The following is a 15701-nucleotide window of genomic DNA, read 5'->3' as shown; positions in this document are numbered from 1 at the left end:
CATCTGCCATTGAATAAAAGAACATTTACTTCCATCTCCCACACATACCAAAAAACAATACATCCCAAATGCAAAACCCTGATGGTGACATCACATTCTTTTGCATCAACAATTTGACACACCTGAATGTAACATAGTGGATTCATTTGGAAAGTGATTCAGCTTTGACATTGTTGAAGTCACGGTTGAGGTTTTGGGTGAAAATCCTAACTCACTCTCTCACACCATTCCTCCTGGTGTCCTTCCCCAGTGTCACTAACACCTGGTAAGCCTAATGAGACTCATCAATTTGCTGCAGGAAGAAGGGTTTAGGGTGAAATGGCTTGGGGGAAAGTTGACGTGGGGGCATAAATATTTGATTCCCCATTCAGGAGACTGAGCCCTTCTCTGCCTCTGACAGCCAGGGCCAGTGGGGAATAACAATGACAACTTCTGCTAAAGTATCCCCAAGTATTGTCAACATTTAATACCTTGACCCGATTTTGTTCTCCACCACTGTAAGATGCAACAATTATTACAAAGTGCCCTGAATCTTCTCCTCTACTGGAAATCTTATCTGACCATACTAACCCTGTTTGGCTTTGTGTCCCTTTGTAGTGCCTACACCACATATTGAGGGTTTATGAGTCTGCTCCTTTAGCTCAAATACTAGAAGATCATGTTTTAAATGGAGGCCCAAGGTTCATTCTTCTGCAGATAACCACCTAACTCACCAGACTGAATCATCATAGAAACAAGCCTACATTCCCTATAACAATGCAGAATAGGCATTTGATAGGGTAGAATTGCCCTACTGGTTCTGCTATGCTTTCATTGGCAACTTATAGAATTCAGGGGTTCTAACTGATTGTATCAAAATTGTTCTCTTGCCTCTAAAGGGTAGCAGGTGATAAACAGTAACTGCCTGGAGGTGAAAATAAGAAGTTAACACACAACATGTTAATGATCTCATGGTGATCACAGCTTCATTTAAATTTCATAACCAGATTTGCATTCCAACACAATGACTTGATGGCAATTTCAAATGATTTAGTATTTTCAGTATTGTGGAATGTCTTTATCATCCCTCCTTATTAGAATTAGTGATGGATGGCAATGCAGACTATGTCCTGTTCTGAAGTTAAAGATGAGAAGTCCAAGAACTGTGGCACAGGTCAGCAAGGAACCCAGTAGAAGTCAATCACAGTTCAAGTCTCTGACTTTACACTTGATTGGTAATGAACCATGAGGATTATTCAATCCAGTCTAGTGCTAGTCTCTGAGGGATACATTGTGCCTTCTACTTGTGCAAGTGTTGAGGTAGGTACAATGACCCTCTTTGCACTCTTGAGAAAGTATAGAAAGTAAGGCATGACTTTAATCCCTGCACTCCAGGGGTAGCAGGGAGGGCTCTCTCATGGTACCCTAGGGGATACATGCAACCCTGAATGGGTGGAGGGAGGTGGGACCAAAGCTTTGATCTTCCTGCTCCATACTAGCCCAGCAAAAACAGCTAGGCATGGGGGAGAGGAAGGGGGAACACTACAACTTCCTAATAGATGGTTCCTTTAAGATGGCACCCTAAAGCACTGGGGGATTTTGGAGCTCCCCTAGAGCTGAGTGTTTCTGCCCATCTTACGGTTTCAGCAAAATCAATTTTAAAACCATGCAAGTCTGTAATCTGTAAAGATGCATCTTGTATATGGATGTGTCATATAAAGCTGAGGCAATGATTATTTAATTACTGTTAAAGCATCTGCACCTGGAGATCCAGCCAAAAGCTTATTGCCTGTAAACAGCAATCATTTCTGGTGTGTGAGGTTCCTGTTATGCTAAACACAGAGGAAGCATAAAGCAGCAAACCACATCAGCAGGAGCAGACACTCATGGTTCAAGGGTAGAAGATGGCTGGACAGTGGGAATCCCATCATGCATCCCTTGCATGCCCTGTAAAATAACAAGGAGCAACAACCCCACACTGGCACCAACATAAGCTGCATTCTTAATGCAGAAAGGGGCAACACTATTTTTGAAACAGCTTTCAGAGAAAAACATCCTGCAGTACAATACATAGGATTCCACAATGATCAGCTCTCCCTTTAAGAGGCTATCGCCACCTTTTCTACAGAGCATGTGAAAGTGAATAAGAACCATGTATCACACACAACACTACTAGTCTCTTATTGCTCAGGATCAGAGTAAATGATACTTTTCTTTTTGGTTTAATTTACTTAATCTTCTTTGAGAAGATTATATATAATTTTTGCTCTATCTGCCAACTTAACAATGAGCAATAGATGAGATAACCAGATTCAGATACTGCTAAGTAATTATAATGCAAACTTTTTGGCTAAAGAATCATTGTTCATTGTTTGCATCAACATGACTGTTGAATCTTCATCAATAATTAGCACATGATAAACATATGGTATTAGAAACCAATTAAAAGCCATACCAGTCAATTAAAAATTTCAGAGCCAAATTCTGCCTTTTGATTGCAGCCCAAGCTAGATAAATCTACATAGGAAGGTATATCACAACGACAACAAACAATGGTGACACACAAATCCCTGGAGAGACAGAACTGAAAAAAAAAACACCACATGCAAAATGTAAGAAGAGTCAAAAAGATAAACTACTTCTCCACTGTTCCCCAATACTGCTGCTGTTGAGTAAATGAAAATCCAGATAGACATGCCTCAAAGTGAATTGATCCTCAGAGCCTAATTGGGTCTCTGGCATTCATGTTGCATCTGTGCTCATTTATAAATATACAATTTATTAAGACTAATTTATTATCAGTTGATCTAACTGTAAAAGTAAAATGGAGAAGGAGTCTAAACTACTGAAGAAATTAATCAAGACACAGATGCCCTAGAGAGTGTGTATAAATTATTACAATCCCTGAGAAATAATCAAATTGGTAGTGATGGTGAAACATGAATTTAATTAAGTCTCTGATCTGAACTACAGTAGCGGAAGATAGAAAATAATTATCATAGTATTGGTCAATGAAGGAAGAATGTAAGGCCTTACTCCTTAGAAGAAAAATATGGGAAACAGTTGTTATTAAATTATTTGAAATACAAACTTGTTGGCCTTCAAATGTAACCCCATCTGGAGTTTGCCACTCTCTGGAATTCTGGACTGAGCCTCTAGGGGGCCTACCCTATGAATTATGATAATAATGGCTACCAGAGTCCTCTGACATCATTTCCCAGCACACTTGGTGTAACAGATGGCAACAGAATGGACTAGAAACTACTGCTGAGGCCAATAGGGAGGCTTCTGCATGGGTTGATATGGACAAGCAGTATGCTGGCCCAATGATGAGCCTGGGCTTTTCAGGCTCTCAGGGTATGTCCACAGTGCATCTGGGAGCGAGCCTCCCAGCCCGGGTCCGGATTTGTGTTAGCAGGGCTCACGCTAGCGCACTAAAAATAGCAGGGTGAATGTTGCTTTGTTGTTGCAGGTCTAGAAAGCTTGAGAGCCTGAGTTCCAGCCAAAACCCCTGTGTCTACACAGCTATTTGCAGTGCACTAGCATGAGCCCTCTGAGCACAAGTCTGGGAGTCTACCCAGGCTAGGAGGCCCACTCCCAGATGCAGTGCAGACATACCCCCAAGGGGTCGGGGCCAGCCTGGCTCAGAGGCAGAGGATCATTTTCATTTCAGTTTTGAGTTTTGAATTTGAGAGCTGAGAGAGAAGCAGAACATCTCAGGGAGCCTCTGATTAATTCCCCTTCCCACAAAGAGAGTCTTTGAACTGCTGTGGGATCTGGTGCATCAGACAGTTCCAGCCCTGTGGAGAGCAGTGTTCAGAGAGGTAGAGCACTGACCAGGCAAGGACTACCAAGAGTCAGCTGAGACCTACACAGGACTCCAGACCAGGAAGCCAGGAGAGGACCCTGCCCCACCTAGGGGCAAACCCATGTAAGAGGTTTTGTTTAAGCCAGCCAGCATTCACAGTTGCTGCAGCACTCATCTTCAGACATCCCCAGTTTCCTCCCTGCCTGGCAAGGGGGCAGGGAGGGAGCTGAGAAAGAGTTGTGATTGAAGGGAGGTGGGAAATTTGTTGATGTTTTAGTACTCAGTTAACCATAACCCTTTCCTTCCTCGGATCCTATTTTCCTGCTCCCAATAAAATCTCCCTTTGTTATACTGTTGGTTTTGGGTGTGTCATTTCTTTGATGGGATTTGTGTTCATGTACTTTATTGTTTCATGTGTACTGGTTTTATACTCCTTGCCAGTAGTGGTAGCATTATTCATTTCCCCAAAGGGTAGCACCCCTTGTGTCTCGGGCACATGAAGAGTCATCTTGCATGGAGTCACCAAGTGTCACAAATAAGAGCCAGTGACCAGGTTGTGGGTGGCGATGCGTAGTGGTTGAAGCAGGCATCAGGCAGCCAGAGATTGGAGCCCAGGGTCAGAGGTGGAGTCAGGAGCCAGGAGGTGGAGTCTAGGGTCAGAGCAAGAGTTCAGAGCCGAAGTCAGAAGTGAGGAATCAGAGCTGAGGGTAAGAACTGGGTCACTGGGAGTGAGGCAAGGCAGGTGCAGGGCTGGGGCCAAGGCTGGAACAAAGCGGGAGACTGCTTTGAGCAGCTGCTGGGCTGCCACTGCTGCTGGCTTAAGAGCTGGTTTTCTGACTCTTCCAACCAATCAGGTTGTGTAGCCAATTAGGCAGCCTGCTACAGGCTAGCTGCACTTGACAGTTTGCCCAGAGACTGGATCTGCTGCAGGCTCTGATTCCTGACACACCCAGGAGAAGGGAGAAGCGACTCCAAGTAGCAAGCACCAGGGAGGAGACTCATGCCACACTGTGGGGGAGGGGCTACAGAAATACAACACCACAGCATGATCAGAATGTCCTTTGCAGATGGTCTGCTCAATTTAAACATATCATACAGGAGATGAACTTTTTAACTTAATGGCAGGGAACAGTCTAGCTGTAGCAGTGATCAGTGCCCATGGAAATTTAGTGTAGGAGTTAAAAACAGTCCTATAGCATTATAAATCCACCTTCTCCTCCTTCACATTGCAGCACTACAAAAAAAACTGGCAGTTAATGATGGCTAGATTGAGGGGCAAAGGGGACATCTGCAACTAACTCTTCATGATAATAAAAATAATTATAAAATGCAAATACATAAACAAATTGTATATGTTTGTTTGTATTGCCCTTCCCCCTCCATTGCCATGTTATTTGTCTTTTTTAGACCAAAATATCTTTAGGACCAGGTCTGAACTTTCATGTATGTTTGTACAGCACCTAGCACTGTGGGTCCCTGATCTTGGTTGGTTCCTCTGAGCACAACTGCAATATAAATAACAATGCTAGAGCTATCTGAAATATGCTTCATAGTATGATACCCTTCATATTCATGTTCTCACTCTGGTTCTAGTAAATACATCCATTTATTCATGTCTGAATATCAGTGACATGATAGCAGAATATTCTAAAGGCTTCACGATCCATCACTAACTTCGAGCACTCAGCAACTGATCTTCCAGGGGTCTGCTGCACACCATCCACCCATTTCATCACTGGTCATTCCCTTCTACGATGACCCTTATAGATTCATAGATTCATAGATTATAGGACTGGAAGGGACCTCGAGAGGTCATCGAGTCCAGTCCCCTGCCCGCATGGCAGGACTAAATACTGTCTAGACCATCCCTGATAGACATTTATCTAACCTACTCTTAAATATCTCCAGAGACGGAGATTCCACAACCTCCCTAGGCAATTTGTTCCAGTGTTTAACCACCCTGACAGTTAGGAACTTTTTCCTAATGTCCAACCTAGACCTCCCTTGCTGCAGTTTAAACCCATTGTTTCTGGTTCTATCCTTAGAGGCTAGGTGAACAAGTTCTCTCCCTCCTCCTTATGACACCCTTTTAGATACCTGTAAACTGCTATCATGTCCCCTCTCAGTCTTCTCTTTTCCAAACTAAACAAACCCAATTCTTTCAGCCTTCCTTCATAGGTCATGTTCTCAAGACCTCTAATCATTCTTGTTGCTCTTCTTTGGACCCTTTCCAATTTCTCCACATCTTTTTTAAAATGCGGCGCCCAGAACTGGACACAATAGTCCAGCTGAGGCCTAACCAGAGCAGAGTAGAGCGGAAGAATGACTTCTCGTGTCTTGCTCACAACACACCTGTTAATACATCCCAGAATCATGTTTGCTTTTTTTGCAACAGCATCACACTGTTGACTCATATTTAGCTTGTGGTCCACTATAACCACTAGATCCCTTTCTGCCGTACTCCTACCTAGACAGTCTTTTCCCATTCTGTATGTGTGAAATTGATTTTTCCTTCCTAAGTGGAGCACTTTGCATTTGTCTTTGTTAAACTTCATCCTGTTTAACTCAGACCATTTCTCCAATTTGTCCAGATCATTTTGAATTATGACCCTGTCCTCCAAAATAGTTGCAATCCCTCCCAGTTTGGTATCATCCGCAAACTTAATAAGCGTACTTTCTATGCCAATATCTAAGTCGTTGATGAAGATATTGAACAGAGCCGGTCCCAAAACAGACCCCTGCGGTACCCCACTCGTTACGCCTTTCCAGCAGGATTGGGAACCATTAATAACAACTCTCTGAGTACGGTTATCCAGCCAGTTATGCACCCTCCACCATTCCTTCTATAATAATTTTCTCAAGGGCATTTCCATCTCTGCACCTAGCATAACCAAAGTACTTAAGTTTATGTCTGCTAATTTCCAACATCAGGGTCAGCTTCTCTCCAACAATATTTCTAACATAGGTACTTGTCTTTTTTCCCATTCAGGAGATACACAGGAATCTTTGCCAGCACCACATCTCAAAAGCTTTAATTCAAACTGTGGGTTTAGCTATGGCTAAATATGTCAAATCATCCCAAGATTACGGGCCAGATTCTGATCTCATGTGCACCAAGGTAACTCTCCTGAAGCCCAAAGAGTTAAATCAATGTAAAAGTAGTTTAGATGAGAGGGGAATCAGATCTTAGGAGTCTCCCAAGTATCTAATTCTCTGCCACTCCTAGCTCCATAGCTAACACCATGAACAAAAGTTCAACTGAAATTTTATTGGGTTTCTATTCAGGTTAAGAAGATCATAAAGAAACAGAAAAGAAAAAAAAACAATTTTTAATAAGAACATGAATGAACTATTGGCATACTTTCAAATGGTGTAATCTGGTGGTAGCTCCATCGAAGACAAGAGAACTATGCCAACATATATCAGCTAAAGACTGGGCCAAATATATGTCGCTGCAGATCACATGTGACAGCCTAACTTTTGTGGATACAATTTTTTTCTCTACAATCCCTAATATACAGTACAAGTTCTTCTTTAGAGAGAAAAATGTAATATAATTAAAGCATTAAAATAACTCTTAAATTACAGGGAAAATAGCTTTACAAACTAGCTTTACTTAAGATGGAAAATTTAGTTACTGTGAGATTCACCAAATCTCAGGCTTCCCTAGGCATTCCTAATTCAGATACTCAGACCTTCAGATCCAGGCACCCTTAAGTCTGTACATTACTATTCAAACTTTCTAACACTTCCTGGTTATTAATCTGGGTCTCACACAGCTTTCAAGCACCCCTTTTGAGTGCCCTCAGAAGAGATCCAGTGTCTCTTCAGTTGTTGCTGCAATTCTCTAATTCCCACTACAAAACATCATTTCTGTCAATGACATCTTATGTCCTTATGAAATGGGCCAAGAGACACTCATGCTAAGGTGAGGAAAAACAATTTTAAATGCCAGAAGGACAAGCTACTTATGCAGAACTTTGCTAACCACTGGCAGCTACAATACAGGGTGAATATAGGACATCATTTTAATGCTTAATACAGGAACATCTTAGTGGGCTTTTTTAGTGGATGCCACATGTCAGGGATGTGGCTATTGGGAAATGCACTGGATCCATAAAAGGATTTATTTTATAAAGTGGACTACAGAATGAAAAAGTCAATTATCCATGATGGAATTTCCCATACTTGGAATGGAAGTTACTTAAAATTTACCATGTTATCTGAATTACCAGTGAAAAATTACACAAAGGGACCTAGAAAAATTGAAACCATGAGGAGAAATTAAAATGAGATTCAGTATGGAAATTTTCTCCCCTGTTACATTACCTCTAATATATTAGTAACAATACAAAAACCTTTCAGATTCTTAACTCCTATGCCTAGCACTATTTTTTCTGTCCATAATTTTTTCCTACAACTCTTAATTATGCAGTTTTGTTTGGGTGGCTTCCTCCCCTTTCCTTTCTCATTACCCTAGCAACTTCTTGTTTCTGGCAGTCCTCCTTTCTTCTCTTCCCCCACTCTCCACCTGAGAAGTTGTGCCTTTATTGCAGTATGTTCAGATTGTTCTGCCTTCTTCCACAGTCATGATTTGACTAATTCCTCCCATTTCACTCTGTTCTTTTTTGAAACTGCTTTTTTGAAATCTAATCCCTTCGTAGTGCTAGCTTTTATTAACCCCTTTGTTACTCTGTTAAATTTAAGTAGCTTGTGAACACTCCTTATCGTTCCTCTATTTGCCTCACATTTTCAATCAGTTCCTCCTGATCAATAGCAAGTCAGTCCAAGATGATTTTTCTTATGGCTGCATTTTTTAGCTCATGGATTATAATCTTTTCCTGTGTGTAACTCAGGATACTTGCTGATGGTGTATGTTTGGTTGTAACTGACACCCAACAGACATCTGGGTATTTTAATTCCCCCCAGGAATCCGGTATCCTGTGGTTTCAAGTACTTAGAGCATCGGTCCCTGAATGCATCCTTAATTCTCCTCCAATTGTGTGGCATGATTTGCTTATCCTAGTAATTAAGCCCTGGACATAACTGCTGGCATGTTTCTTTATAAACCTATGCTTACATTAGATTCTAAAGAGTTATATATATTTTTTCCTTGATATTATTCAATAATTTCACCTGAGAGCTACCCTTTGGCTGGTACTTTTAGTTTCCAAGGATGTTGGCTCCTCATAAATCCCTTCACATTCTTTCTCTTCAGTCACTACCAGCTCCCCCTAAGCCTCCTCATGCTCCCCAGCTGCTTCTCCTTATTCCAAAACCATCTTCCTTCTTCCCCATCATTCTTCTCTCTCCTCTATCTTCAAATCTGCTAGCTGTGCACAAGCTCCTCTTCCTTCATCCTTCCTATCCCCCCAAATTTCCTCTCTGCCTTTACTTTCCAACCACTTTCGCTGTTCTCTCTACCTCCCGACTCCTGCCTGTCCTACTTTCTGCTCCCTCCACACCATGTCTCTGCACTTCCCCTACCTCCCTCCACCTCAAATTTATCAGCCTGTGCTACCTCTTCCCCCAACCTCCTCATTCCCCAGGCTCTCTTCACTCTCCTCTTGGCAAACCCAAGTCTGAATCTCACTTTACCCCCTTTCCACAAAGCCCCTTGCCCTACCCCACTGCTCCACAATACCCATCCGTCTCAAACACCTTACATGGTCCTCCTCCCAATTGCTCTGCAAAACCTCCCTCCCTCTCCCCGAATATTCCCTCTACTTCCAAATCTCCAATCTCTCCTCTTTCCCAACCCCACATTATCTTAAACCTCTCACCAAACATCTCTTCCTGACCCCCATGCCCTTCAGTCAACCTTCTCCTCTTCCCACTCTTCACCTTTCCAGTCTCTTTTCCCAAACTCCTCATTCTCTCTAATATCCACCTCTCTCCTCAAACCCCTCTTCTCCCCTCCCTACCTCAAAACTTCTTCTTATTCCCATACCCCCCCTCTTTCCACATCCCTTCAGTCACCTCCTCCTCCCAAAGGCCATTATCTCCCCCAGTTGTTCCAATCCCAAATCCTCACAGTTTTTCCTCCCTCCCCAACTTCCCCTGTCTTTACTATTTTAAGGTCCCCATTACTCTGTGCCCTAAGGTTTACTAAAACTTTCACTTGTGATGTTGCTTTTCTCCATCCCTTTCTTCACATCCTCCTTGCCTCCCTCAGTCACTCTGTCTAGTAAAGTGCCTCCAACCTCCCCCTTTGCTCTGCCTTACCTTCCTACCCTTCTAGATCCCTATATCTTCCCCCTCTTTTGTCTGCCTTCCCCTGCCCTCCAATTCACCTCCCAGAAATTACCCATGGTGCCTGCCTCCAAGTCCCACTCCCCGCCCCCCGAACAGCACCGTCTTCACCTTTTCCCTGATAGGTGTCTGCTGAGCAATTCTGCATGAAGCAGCAGCCACTGTTCTTTGCTTTCTACTGTGCTACCTCCTCTCCTCCTTCACAGATGAATGAAATGTGGGTGGTGATGTGTGGAGAGACAGACACAAATATTTCTGACTCCTCCCCCTCCCTGGCTGAAAGTTGGGAGTGCCCCACTCTCCATAGTTATACCCTTGGATCCTAGCATTCATTCTATGCATAGAAATCGATTCAAACTGTAGATATGAGAACAAGTTATCAATCTAATTTGTTTTCCACATTTATCAGTGCCAAGAGTAACTCCTGTCAGGTGAGTAATGACCACCTATGCATTTAAATGTCAAAGTTAAACTCTGCCAACTCGGTTGAGAATATCTGAATGAAAAAAGCAGCATGATGACCAGGCAGAGAAGTGCTGTGAAAGAGCAGCTGTCAGCACTGTATGAGGGAAAACATCTGTCTGTAAAGATCTGAATAGGGCTTGAGAATTTCAGCACCCCTGCCAGCTGGACAGAGATTAGAGAATTAGCATTTCATTGACACAACCTTCCTAGCTTGGATGAGCTCTTTACTTTGGGATTCTAATTACAACTGCAACTAATTGTTAGTAAACAGCTAAAAAAAACCTGGATGTCTTAGTGTTGCTCTCTAAATTAAAACACTCATAAAAGCTGCTTTTAGCCGTCTCAAATGATTATAGCACATGATGCTACCAGCCTGTTAAATACCACAAACATGACAAATGGCATGAAGAGTTAGCAATTTTCATTTCAAAATAAACTGTCAGGTACAAACACATTCATCTCATCTGTTTGTCTAAATCTAATGTTCACTCTCAGATGCAAGAAACAATGTTCCCAAATGCCACCACTACATTGCTGACAGTTTAAGCATTTCACAGTTTAAGCAGTTTGAAAATCAATCCAAACAGGTTATATTACAACTCTTCTGAGGAGGAATGCAGAGCAATACTCACCCAGGATGTTTCCAATGAGAGCCACAATGAACACAACAATATACCCTGCAATCAGGACCCATTCATATTCTTTGGGATGTAAATATTCCCTCCAAAGGTATCGCAGAAATTCCTCATCATTATAGTCAGCAGAGGGGATTGAAAAAGGCTCCTGAGTATCATTCAGTTCTGGAACAGAAGACCAGTTCCTGCAAGAAGGGAGATTGTCCAGTTTGGTCTCGGACATCACTGGTTGTAGCCTGGGTCTGGATCAAAACCTCTCAGTACTTCGAGCTTCTGTGAAGCCCATCCATTTACACTTGTGATGTGCAATGAAAAACCCAGAGTGGGGAGAGAAGGAGAAAAAGAATGAAAAGTTACAGAGCCAATGATGACCAAGGCTTTTACTCTGCAACTTCTCCTACTACCTTTGCAGCACTTCCCAGCAAAGATGCACGCACAGCAGCTCTGGGAGAGGGAATGAGGACTCGGCATCAGAGGCTGCAGTGACACGGGAGCCGGCACAGCACATGCTTACGAATGCATCATTCTGGCACAGCATTTGCAATACACAGCAAATCCTTGGGGGGAAAAGGAGGAACGGGCAGTTTGCATCCAAATGTGAGAGTATATGTGATCCAACCTGTAAGCAAGAGCATACTTGCCTCACTGCCTGTGTATACAAGTGTGCTCATGCAACGTGTGTCTCACATTTAGAAATCCTTAGACGTACACTTAAACCTGTCCTTGTTACTCCAAAACTGCCCTCCCTAGCTCCATGGCCCCTTCCCTATGCTACTGCCCCTCCCCTCTGCTTCCCCTTCTCATGCCCCTCTCTGTGACCCCAGTTTTCTTTCCTCCCAAGTTTCCCTTGCAGTCTGCTCTCTGTATCCCCACCACGTCTCCCCTGTCCTGTTCCAGCTTTAAACATCACTAAATTAAACTTCAATTTTGGAGAGAAAAGAGCAGTAGCAGTGGAAGAGAGATGGAATGGGGGAGCTATTGAAATCAGTGGCTGGTGACTTGGAAAGCCCTTCAAGTCCTGCTGGGTAAGTGGCTAAAGTAGATGTGGAATTATTCTTTGCACAGTGTCCCAATGGGTGCTCCACTTCAACGGCACATGCATTCCTGCACCTTTGATGTGAGATTTTGCTAGTAGTGCCCGTTTAACCTGTGCATGCGTCCTACATATCCTCGTGCCCCATACCAAGGATATATAGGATTGCACAGGTGAACCACCCTCAACCGCCTTCAGCCTGAGATGGAAAGTCAAGCATGCCTACTTCCCTTTTGCCAAGTCATAGTTAGTTTAGACAGTTTACTTGTAGTTAGTTTAGTGGGATTTGTTGTTTCTGCCTTTTGAGGGTTTTTTCTGGATGATTTCAGTATCTGGAGTATGCTGGGGGAAAATTAATAATTCTGCACACAATATTTTAAAATACTGTCAAATGCTGCAAATTTTATTTGTCAAAATAAAACTACATAATCATAGCCACAATCACACCAGTTTCAATTATTTTGGTAATTTATTTCAAAATACCTGTCAGCATGTATGTCTCTAACAATACAGACACACATGAAAATTCCCTCAGGAGTAGAGAGTTAAAGAAACTCTCTGCCTCCTCACCTCACAAAGCGTGCTAGGGGGCCAGACACCCATAACCCCTCCCCCCAACTCCAGCTATGAGGGCCCCCCTAGCACCCTGTTTCCCTCCAGATCCCAGCCATGGCCTCCCCCAGCCCAGACACCCACACCTTCCCTCCCCAAACCCAGGTGTGGCTCCCCCAGCCCAGACACCTGCCCCCTTACTGCCCAGGGATCCAGAAGGAGAAACAATCTGCTTCTGGGACCCCAGGCTTGTATGGAGTTTCCTGGTGCACTGCCATCTCCTTACCTCAGGGTGTGCGGGGAACTGCAACTGCCTGAAACTCTCTACACTCTCCATCTCCCCTGAGCAGTGTCTTCTATGTGCAATCTGGGCTCTGCTGGGTCCAGTGGCCTAGTAGCAGCCAGCAGCACTGCAGCCCATTTCTGTGGGGGAAAGAAAATTATGCGCCAAACCCAGTAATTTCTGCAAAATTCTGCATTGCGCAGTGGCGCAGAATTCCCCCAGAAGTAACTGAGAGCTTCTAGGTCCCAGACTCTCCACTTTTCTCTAAAACCTCTTTTACCCCAGTGTTGACAATCCAGAGCAAACAGTTATCATCCTCTCTCCTGCCAAAAATGTTGATGAGTTTTCTGATTCTCAGATTTCAGTTCAATGGTATAGTCTTCAAGACACCATTCTTTTACCTATTCTGATGACCTCGTCCTCTGTCTCCCTGGTGTTACCAATGGTGGATGGCTCCTCCTTCACCTTATGGGTTCTCCCAGGGTCCTTATTGCAACCCCTGGGCCATGTACTGCCAACAATTCCTAAGTGTTCTGAGTCACTCTTGCAGGGCAAATAGGCAGACCCATTCCCCTGAACTCTTACTCACACCCCACCAACCAGAGCCAGCAGAGGAAATTTTTGAGGAGCAGAAGGCAAGGGCTGACAAGGAGATAACATCTCACATGAATATCTCCTCATCTCTGGATGAGTCTCTAATGCCTCTACCACCTTTCATGGCAAATAACTTTAGATAATTTCAGGAGCTGATGAAGTGCATAGTGGATATATGTTTCAAATCACTATAGTGAAGGTCCAAGACTCTCATCATAAGCTCCTGGATATTTTAGATGCTTCAGCTTCTGCACCTGCAGCCCTTCTTGTGAATCTGGCTTTATTAGAACTTGCTAAGACCATCTGGCAGACTCCAGCTACACCTTCCACTACCTGTAAATGTGCCAACAAAAATATTATGTTCTAGCCAAGTACTCAGAGTTTTTACTGAATTCCCTGGTTGTGGAAACAGTAAACAAGTGTGATAATCAGCACAAAACAAAGTCTTCTCATTACAACAAGGAGCAGAAGTGACTTCATCTCTTCAGTTGCAAGAGTTACTCCTCTGTAACATTGCATTTCAAACCACCAAGTGCTCACATCAAAATATGGCTATCAGAATTACAATAAATTCAACACCTTTATTGTGCATTTGCTGGAGGAGCACTTCAAACAATTTAAGGACATCATCAATGAAGGGCAACTCTTAATGAGAGCGTTATTACAGTTCTCCTTACATGCAGCTGATATGGCAGTCTGGTCCATTTCCACCATGATCATAATGTGGCGATCATCTTGGCCCTAGGTGTCCAGTTTCCCTAGGGAATCACAGAATACTGCTGAGGATCCCACTTTGGATGGCCACAAGTTATTCTCCAAATCGACTGATGAGTTACCCTTAGAGCCACTAAAATTTATACACCTGCAAATAAAAGAAAATGTAGCAAGTCTCAAATAGCCCATTGATCTTCCCAATTCATTTCTTGAATTTCCACAGGCCACATGAACCACCAGCTAGGAGACAAAGAAGCCAACCAACTGTGACAGCTACTTCATCCCAGCCATCCATGTCAGCTAAATGACAATTTTGATGGCTTGGTTGAGAGCCTGAACCACCTTCTGTACTATCCTCCCCTCCTCCACCACTCTAGATACAGTCTTTCCCATTCCCAGCCTGCATGGGAGAGAATAACATCCAACAAATGGGCTTTGGAAGTAATAACATCCAGTTATTCATCCATTTTGCCTCCAGTTCTCCCTCCCAACCCCTTTCCTCATCCCTTGTCAGGGATTCCTCTCACAATCATTTGCTGAGATAGGAAGTCACTACTCTTCTACATGTAGGGGTTATAAAATGAGTTCAGTCTAGCACTAGGGGGTGCCTTTCTTATTCTTTGGACAAGGCAGGGGTCATTTTAATTGCACCTACTTGGCCAAGCTAAGCTTAGAATCCTTACTTCATTAAACTTGCATTTCATCCACCAATGAAACTTCCAATCAGTTACATCTGTTGTCTCAGCATGCTGGTCAGACACGTCAACCCAATCTCGCAGTTTGACTCCAGGCGCAGCTCCTAAATGGTATTCATCAGACAATGGCTCTATCAGGCTGTAGCACCTCCTCAAGATGTAGCTTCAAAAGACTGGATTTTTTGCATAACTGGAATTGTAGAATTACCCAATCCCCAGGGATTCACCAGGAAATCTATTTAATATGTATTGTCCCATTAAAATTTTCCATGGAAAATTGTTAATTTTCATTTCAATAGTCGGGGGGGGGGGGGGCACACACTTTTTTGTTACAGCTCCAGTTATTACATTTTAGGACATTCCCAAATCATAGCAGCATAATAGCTTAACCTGCTGCATTTGCATGTTTATTTATCTATTTTATTACACCATTTCTATCAAGACAAATGTGATTTAAACCCTATTCTTCTTGTACATTCATGTGAACTGTAAATGCCTGATGCATTTAACTCTCAGTTTCTTATTTATCAGTACAAAATTTCTGTAACAAGTGATATTTTCAAATTTATAAGCCTACAGAGAATATATCGAATCTGCATTAAGATGCTTAAATTCCAATTTATATCTGTCAACCCTTTCCCCCAGTGAGGCTAATGTCTGGTACTTCATTTAGGTGAAAGAAAAGATACTG

General features: G+C 43.0%; 1 protein-coding gene across 1 annotated transcript in view; it reads right to left on the bottom strand.

Annotated features, from left to right (window-relative positions):
• HCRTR2 (hypocretin receptor 2) overlaps positions 1-11585 on the bottom strand; it is a 67043-nt gene extending 55458 nt beyond the window's left edge. The window contains exon 1 of the mRNA XM_008163760.4: positions 11137-11585. Coding sequence (XP_008161982.2) covers positions 11137-11362 — 226 coding nt within the window. The 5' untranslated portion in view covers positions 11363-11585. The remainder of the gene's footprint in view (positions 1-11136) is intronic.
• Between the last annotated feature and the right edge of the window lie 4116 nt (positions 11586-15701).

The sequence above is a fragment of the Chrysemys picta genome, chromosome 3 (genome assembly GCF_011386835.1).
Source record: "Chrysemys picta bellii isolate R12L10 chromosome 3, ASM1138683v2, whole genome shotgun sequence".
Lineage (NCBI taxonomy): Eukaryota > Metazoa > Chordata > Testudines > Emydidae > Chrysemys > Chrysemys picta.
Note: the sequence above shows the minus strand (reverse complement) of the source record. Positions and strands in the feature narration are given on the sequence as shown.